At 40.6% G+C, this 9,212-nt stretch overlaps 1 protein-coding gene across 1 annotated transcript in view; it reads left to right on the top strand.

Moving 5' to 3' along the window:
• capn3a (calpain 3a, (p94)) overlaps positions 1-9,212 on the top strand; it is a 94,100-nt gene that overhangs the window by 36,977 nt on the left and 47,911 nt on the right. The window contains exons 4-5 of the mRNA XM_048600157.1: positions 1,753-1,886; positions 2,349-2,517. Coding sequence (XP_048456114.1) covers positions 1,753-1,886; positions 2,349-2,517 — 303 coding nt within the window. The remainder of the gene's footprint in view (positions 1-1,752; positions 1,887-2,348; positions 2,518-9,212) is intronic.

The raw sequence follows: 9,212 nt of genomic DNA, 5'->3' as shown, positions 1-9,212 counted from the left end.
GACAGGGAGTACACACACATCCCTACCTGGCAAAAGTGAACAATGTGATGGGCAGACACATCTCTCAATGTGAAGCAAACAGACGGGGAGTACACACACATCCCTACCTGGCAAAAGTGAGCACACAGACAAATCACTCTAGGCAGGCACATCCTCTAGACAGACAGAGAATTAACAGACATATCATTTCCAGAAAGATAGGGAGTACACAGGCACATCTAATAGACAGACAGAGATTATGCAGATGTATCTCAAAGAAAAACAGGGAACACCAGACACATTATCCAGATAGTCAGGGAACATACAGGCCTGTTTCTTCCCTTCCAATCCAAATAGACAGTGACAAGCTGGATGTTTCTCCCCTAGACAGATTATATTCCCTGGAGAAGGATGAGGCATCCATGAACATTTTGAGAGTGTTGTGTACTTAAGGTAGGTGTATAGTTGTCTGGTCTGTTATTCTCTAATTGTTGATGTGGAAGTGACTAGGCGCGACATATTGGGAAATATCTGAAACTCTTGCTACTAAAAAGCTGTTGATGTCAGGTTGATTGAACATTTCAGAACTGAGGATGGTCGTATGGAATCAAGGTGGATAGTTGGACATTAGATTTGCCATGATCAAGTTAAATTGCACAACAAACTCAATAGTGCAAAATGACCTCATGCTAACTCTAAGTCACCCTGAATATCACTATAGTGTGCGTAGAACTAAAATTAAAGTCTACCAGTACTTGGAGCTGCTGCCAGCACTTGAAAGGGCAATGTCTGTGTCAGTGGGCAAATCATTTCTATTACATTGCTGGAAGAGGAATGTCCTGTCATTGAAGTCAGATACTGATGACATTCTGCATGGTGCAGTTCTAACTGGTCACACTCCTCCCTCACTCTTACACACCTCCCCCTTACACCCTGCTACACCTTACCTGTCAGATTCCTGGCCCTACCATGTGGTTACGGCTTTGTAGAAAATTTAAGGCTGGATCTTCTAAAGTTTCAGTTGACACCTGAAGTTTGAAGAAAATTCAATTCTGTGTATTCTATAGTTAAAAGGCTTGGTTAAACATCCCAAAATCTTCAGATAACTGCACGAAAATTGCTAGTGTGCTGGACGTGTTTCAATGATCTGCAGCTCACATCTGATAAAACCCAGACTGCTGCAGTAAGAACATTCTCATGCATTCAGCTTCCAGGGTTGGTTTTTATTTTGCTGCCCAAGTGTAAAATTAGCATTGCATCCCTTGTCAAAACTGTCAGATGACCATTTTTTAGAAGATGGGAAACTGGAGTCACTTCCTCACTTATTAGCCATGAATTGGAAATGAAAATGGAGTGACAAAATTGAGCACTTGATAAAGTCTGGTGGAAAGGAGCAGGAGGGCCACTCAATGGACAAAACTTGCTTTTGAATGAATAATTGCAAGGTACTTGTGGAACTGCACCCATCTGACAGTTGCAGAGGACAAGGGAAACAGCTTAATTGTCTGTGCCATTTTTTGAGTTCCACATTAACCTTCTCATTTCCCCATTCAACATATCTCACTGTTCCTTTCTCCCTCAGATGTTTACCTAGATTGCCTGAATTTCCTAGTGACTGTTTTGTACTTAAATCCATTGTAACATAGTCTCAAAGTGGTTGCTAGTGTTTTGAGTGGATTAGATGCCATGTCATATTTAATGAGGATTAAAAATACTTTATCATCTGGTGAAATTAGTAAATTTCCCTCTTCGCCATTTCACTGTTTATTGCAGTTCTGGCGTTTCGGTGACTGGGTGGATGTCACTGTTGATGACCGAATTCCCACATTCAACAACCAGTTGGTTTTTACCAAATCTGCTGAGCGAAATGAGTTTTGGAGTGCTCTGTTGGAGAAGGCCTATGCCAAGTGAGTCATTGGGGTGAACTGTACTGTCATTCTCAGTCACAGTGAGTCACAATATCTGATGTTGGTATTGCTGGTTAAAACTTCCTGATTGGTTGAGAGAAATTCACAGCTTCATTGTTCAACTGTCTCAGAGTTATCACGTTGTTCAAGAATTTCCAGGAACATTGCTGGTTTTCACCTGAGTTCTCCATGATGTTGACTTTCAGATGAAATGACTGTCCCCAGTACCCTTGTACTCACTTAACAAGAAAACAGCCTGCGTTCAAATTAAAATTTAATACCTCCCGAACTCTCTGGCCTCAGATGGACGACTGGGTAGGTTTCTGTAGGGTGAGGGTTTTTCTTGGAACCCTATCTCAGCAAGGAATCAGTGTTATAAAGAGCAAAGGTCAGATAATTGGGAATTAGCTTGTCAAGAAATATTAGGCTGTGCTTTGACTCTTATTCTATCCTGTCACCCAGGTTGCATGGATCATATGAGGCACTGAAAGGTGGCAATACCACAGAAGCCATGGAAGATTTTACTGGTGGTGTTACTGAATTCTTTGAGATAAAGGAAGCCCCCAAGGATCTGTTCAAGATCCTGAAGAAGGCAACAGAGAGGGGCTCCCTTATGGGCTGTTCAATTGATGTAAGTGCGCTGGTATGCCAGCTCTTGCTACTGCTCTTTTCTTCAATGATTCTGTCATTACATGTACACACCAAATGGTCATTCCATTGCTTACTTGGCCCACAGAGTGGCCAAAATAGACTGATTGAGAGATGTTTTATTACAGTATATCCGTTATTTACTGATACAATCCACCGGCTGGTGCACTTCAATGAGAGATATCAGAAACAATAAGCGAACAGATAGTGCATTGGTTAGTTACAGGAGCAGTTTCCATGAATGTGAGACAATACTCCCCACTCTCTCCCCATGTGATAGCAGACCCCACCCTCCCATATGATATCAGACTCTCCTCCTCCCTTCCCCATGTGATATCGGACCGTCCTTCCCTCCCCCTGTGATACAAGAGCCTGCACATATGTGATATAACATTCCTGCCTCCCCCATGTAATATTACATTCCCTCCTCTCCCTGTGTGATATCAAACCCTCCCTCTATATGACATCTCAGACATGATGTCCCTCCCTGTGTCTTACTGTAATTTGACTTAAATTGTGTTTGAGTACCCAAGTATGAGTAAAACCTCATGTATTACCGTTGATGATGTATTGCTGAATACATAGTGATATTATCTGGCAATTTTTGATGCAACATTTTAGCACAGGAGTTAACTTGGTTATGACTAGGCCATCGTCTTCCAATAAGGTTGAAAATAGAGATGTGAAATGAAGTTGGAAGTTTCTTTGATCCTTGACTGTACTATTTATTCAGACCAATATGAGGCAAGTTTTGGAAACAGTGAATTATGTGTTGGGGATTCAATATGCACAAGCTCTGTGGGCTAGCAAACAATTCAGTGGTACTAATATTGTGCACAGTTACTTTAACACAGTTGAGGTGCCCAATCTCCCAGTGCTGGAAGTAGGGTTGAAAGACGTTGCCATCTATCTACAACACTCATCCAATTCCTGCTGGTATCTACTCAAGTTGAAGGCTGTCACATATGTCTTTCCAGTTAAGAATTGGATGAGAATATAGAAGACATCGTTAGTAAGTTTGCGGATTGCACCAAAATTGGTGGGATAATAGATAGTGAGGACGGTTTTCTAAGATTACAAAGGGATCTTGAACAAATGGGGCAGATGGAGTTCAATCTGGATAAATGAAGGTATTGCTTTTTGGTACAACAGACAAGGGTAGAGCTTATACAATTAATAGTAGGGCCATGGCTTGTGTTATGGAACAGAGGGACCTAGGGGTTGAAGTACGTAATTCTTTAAAATTTGCATCACATATAGAAAGGGTGGTTAAAAAGGCATTTAGCACACTTGCATTCATTGCTCAGTCCTTTGAGTATAGGAGTTGGGAGGTCATGTTGAGATTGTACAGTACATTGGTGAGGTTTCTTCTGGAGTACTGTGTCCACTTCTGGTTGCCTAGTTATAGGAAGGATATTATTAAGCTGAAGAGTGTTCAGAAGAGATTTACCAGGATATTGATGGGTATGGAAGGTTTGAGATATAAGGAAAAGCTGGATAGGCTGGGACTTTTTCAGTGGAGCATAGGAGATTTAGAGGTGACCTGACAGAAGTCTGTAAAATCATGAGGGGTATAAATAGAGTTAATGGTAGTTGTCTTTTCCCTAGGATGGTGGATTTCAAGACTAGGGGCACATTTTTAAGATAAGAGGAGAAAGATTTGAAAAAGACACGAGGGGCAAATTCTTTACACAGAGGATGGTTCGCGTGTGGAATGAATTTCCCGAGGAAGTGGTGGATGTAGGCACAATTACAATATTTAAAAGACATTTGGATATGTGCATAAATAGGAAAGGTTTGGAGGGATGTGGGCCAGAAGCAGGCAAGTGGGACTAGTTTAGTTTGGGATTATGTTCAGTGTGGACCGATTGGACCAAAGGGTCTGTTTCCGTGCTGTATGACTCTATGTAACAGGCATTTGGAATTTGTGCTGAAGAGGAAGCCACAGTTAAACAAATCCTGGTGTCCCTCTCCTATGCCTCCATCCAGTGCCATGCCCTGATTTCCCTGCCTGTTCCCCAATACCCAAGAAACACTTGTTGCGTGGGCTGCTGGTATCTCTTAACCAGCTTCTGGTGCTCCTGATAAATACAGGGCTACAGCAGCATAAAATAGTCATAACCAGTTACTCTCACCAGGGTTAGCACAGGGTAGTAGAAATTTTATCAGTTCCTAAATGTATCCATTATGCCTGATTGTCTAACCTTTTCTATATTTCTCCACCTTCATCTTTTTGCAAGTTTCACTTGTACTCCATCCAACCCCTGTCTCATTATTCCTTTTTCTCTCCCCCCCCAGCCTTCTTTTTGAATATCCTAATCACACTCGTGCCCTCTCTTGTCTCTTTCTCTCTTTCTCATTCTCTTTTGCTACCTGTAACGGGTTGTACTTAGTCTTATTTTTATATTATCTCCCAATCTTTCATGACTGCTGATGTTATCTCTATCTCATACCATTTTGCTTAATCCTATTGTCTTCCTCACCACTGCTATCTTTCTCACTCCCACTTGTGCTATATCTTGAAACATACCAATAGGCTATTCAGCCTTTCAAACCTGTTCTGCCATTCGATAACATCATATCTAATTGAACACTTCAATGCCGTTTTACCCACCCTTTCCCAACAAGCCTGTACATTACTGGTAATCAGCAGCATGATGGCTCAATGGTTAGCTCTGCTGTCTCACAGTGCCAGGGACCTGGGTTCAACTGGCGACTGTCTGTGGAGTTTGCACATTCTCCCCGTGTTTGCGTGGGTTTCTGCCGAGAGCTCTGGTTTCCTCCCAGGTTAGATGTGCAGGTTAGATGTCCGTGCTAAATTGCTCATAGTTTCCAGGGCTAGGTGGATTAGCCATGGGAAATGCAGGGTTATAGGGATAGGTGTGGGTGTGGGTGAGATACTCTTTGGAGGATTGGTGTGGACTTGTGGGCCAAATGGCCTGCTTCCACACTGGAGGGATTCTATGATTTCTATGAAATCTATCAATCATTACTTTAGACATACTCAAAAACAGATCTTCCACAGCCCTCTGTGGTGGAGAATTCAAAAGGTTCCCACCCTTCTGTGTAAAACAATTTCTCCTCATCTTCAATCTGAGTGGCCTCGCCCTTTTTAAGTTATGCCTGCTGACCCCCTTTAGCTTTCTCAGACTGGGGGCACATCATATCTGCATTTACCTTGATTATCTTTAAGTATTTTGTAAGATTCAATGAAATCACATCTCATTCTTCAAAACTCTAGAGAATATAGGCCCAATCTTTCTTCAGAGTACTGCCCTGACATCCTGGAAACAAGTCTGGTGAACTTTCATTGTACTCCTTCTACGGTAATAATATCTTTCCTGACGTAAGGAAACCAAAACTGCATACAGTATTCCAGGTGTGGTCTAACTAAGCATCTGTACAATTGAAGCAAGCTGTCCTGCTCAAAACTCAATACTTGCAATAAAAAGTAACATTCCATTAGCCTTCCTAATAACTTGCTGCATCTGCATGTTAGCCTTCAGTGACAGCAAGAATACCATTGTACACCTATACATTCCAATCTCTTACCATTTAAGAAATGCTCTGCATATCTGTTTCTCCTACCAAATGAATATCCTCATTTATTCACAGTAATCTCCATTAGCCATGTTCTTACGCATTGGCCAAGCATGTCCAAATCCTCCTGAAGCTATTTTCCATCTTTCTCAAAGCACACATTTGCAATTAGCTTATTATCATTCACAAATTTAGAGATATTATATTTGGCCCCCACCTGCAAATCATTTTGAAATATATTGGGCTGGGACCCAAGTGCTGATCTTTGTGGTACCATTTTACAGTAGTCATAGCCTGCCTACATGAGAATGACCTGTTTGTTCAAATTCTGTGTTTTCTCTCTGTTAGCTGATCCTAGTACACCATCCCCTATCCCATTTAACTTTAATTTTTCTAATCAGCCTCCTCTGAAAATCTAAGTATGCATGTATGTCTGCTCTCCCTTGTCAATATTGTTTGTAACATCTTCAAAAAAATCTTAACAAATTCACCAAACGCCATTCACAAATCAATGCTAACTGTGCCCAAACATGTAATTGTCATCTACGTTTCAATTTTAAAAAAATCTTTCTATAGATTCTAGTATTTTCTCTACTGCTGATATAAGGCTGATGGTCTGTAGTTCCCTGTTTTATACTTTAGTCCTTATTTAAATAGTGAGGTGATATTTGCTACTTTCTAATCCACAGGAATAATTCAGAATCTATTGAATTTTGGAAGAGAATCACCAATGTATCATATTTTCTCTATGACCGCTCTGATAGGCAAACTATCAGGTCTTGGGGATTTATCAAATTTCACTCCCATTAATTTCTCTGGTACAATTGTCTTACTAATTTCCTTCAACTCCTCATGCTCCCTAGCCACTTGAATCTCTAGTTCTGGGAGATTGCTTATAGATTCCTAAGTGAAAAGAGACATAAGGCAATCATTTATCTTCTCTGCTATTTTACGATTTCCCGTTATAAATTCTCCTGACTCTGCAAAACTTTTTTGGCCAAATGCTTCCTTTTATGAATCTATTTTACAGTCCATTTTATGTTTACTTGTTAGATTGCATTCATATTCTATTCTGTCTTAATCAGTTTCTTGGGCCTACCTTGCTGTATTCTAAAATCCTTCCAATCCTCAGAATTTCTATAATGTTTTGGAAACTCTATATTTTTCTCTTGTTTTGGTCTTATGGTTAGCTACTGTTGGCCTTTTGGAATTTTTCCACCTTGAAGAAATGCATAGCTTCTTTAAAGTTATTTAAAGACTATTCCATTGCCTATGTATAGTCATACTTTTTAATGTATTTTCCAAATCCAACTCAGTCAAATTTTGCCTCATGCCTTCATAATTTCCCTTATTTAAATTTCACACCCCTGTTTCAGAATAAACTAGCTCATTTTGAAACATAATATAAAATTCTGTGATATTGCAGTCACTCATCCCTAATGGTTCTTTTACAACAAGATTGTTAATTAGCCATTTTCTCATTCCATTATGTTTGATTCAAAATAGCAGCTCTGCTGGTTGGCTCTTCAATATGCTGCTCTAGAAAATCTCCAGAAACTCATCCTCCGCAGCTTTAGTGCTCAATTGGTTTACCCAGTCTATATGCAGATTGAAATCATTCATGATAACTGCATTGCCCATGCTGCATGCTTCTGTTAACTCCTGATTAATACCATGTCCCACACTACCACTGCTGTTTGGCTGGAGTTATCTTTAGGCCACCAATGTGTTGCCCTCTTGCTATTTTTTAAGTCCAGCCAAACAAATCCCACACATTGTTATTCCAACCTGAGATCTCCGTTACTAATGTTGTGATGTACTTATTATCAGTGCAACTCCATCTTCTTTTCTCTCTTGTCTGCTTTTCCTAAATATCGAATCTGCTTGAATATTCACTTCCTAGTCCTGGTCACCATGCAGCCATATCTCAGTAATGGCGATTAGATCATAACCATGTATTTCTACTTGTGCCTTTAGATCATCTACCTTGTGAATGCTGTGCACAAACAGGGAGAGTGCCCTTTTTGACATCATTCCGCTTTTGAAGCATTTTCAATGCTTGGCTTTGTTTTTCATGTCTTCTGGCCTGTTCTTTTCAACTTCCTGTTGCCCATTTCACTTCCTTCTAATTTGGGTTACTTCTCATGTTTCCCTGGGACACATGGTCTGTCTTTGATTTCACATACCACCTAGGATATATGCTCCACTTAGTCTCTGACCTGTCATCCTGTAACTCTAAAATCTATTTGTTACCCATTGAATAAGTGTGAACTTACTGTGAAAACCCAACAAAATATTTCTCAGAGAAAGAGAAGAAAAGTCTTGAGAATACTGACAAACTAAATGCTAACTTTCACTTTAAAGATCTGAAATACTGACTAAACCTACTACCAGTCAACCTGCACTCGTGACATTATGCTGCCATTGATTTCTGTGCTGATGGTCCTCTTGATCCACTCCTTATTCCTCTGCAGCTCACCTTTTGCTCTGGAGACTTTTTTCTTGCAGTATATCTTAATTTTTTTAAACTCACCCCAACAGCACTAGCAAATCTCCTTGCAAGGTTATTTGCCCCAGTCCTGTTAAGGTGTAACCTGTCCAACTTGCCCAGGTCCTACCTGCCCAGAACTGGCCCCAGCCCTTCAGAAATCTGATGCCTTCTCTCCTACATCAGATCTCTCACCATGCATTCAATCGATTGATCTTCCTGTTCTTATATTCACAAGCATGTGGCACTGGGAATAATTCTGAGATAAATACTCTACGAGATCTCATTTTTAATTTCCTTCCTAACTTCCTGAAATCTGGCTTCAGGATCTCATCGTTTTTCATGCCTATGTCATTGGTATCAATATGGACCGTGGTTTACGGCTGATTCCCTTCCCTCAAAAGGATGCTTTGGAGTCCAGACATCTTTGAACCTAGCACCGGAATGCGACGCTCCATTCTAGAGTCATTTTTACTGCTATAGAAACACTTACTCCCTTGGCTACCTGCCTGATTCTCTTAGACTGCCTGGTAATCACCCATTCCTGTGCACTTCTATTCTGCAATGTGACCACCTTCCTATTGGTACAACAGTGTCTCCAGCCATTGGTCAGGTTCTAAAACTAGCCTGAGCAGCTGGTGACACTTCCT

Source organism: Rhincodon typus, chromosome 8 (genome assembly GCF_021869965.1).
Source record: "Rhincodon typus isolate 14 chromosome 8, sRhiTyp1.1, whole genome shotgun sequence".
NCBI lineage: Eukaryota > Metazoa > Chordata > Chondrichthyes > Orectolobiformes > Rhincodontidae > Rhincodon > Rhincodon typus.
The sequence above is the reverse complement of the archived record's forward strand: the minus strand, read 5'-3'. Positions and strand labels throughout refer to the sequence as shown.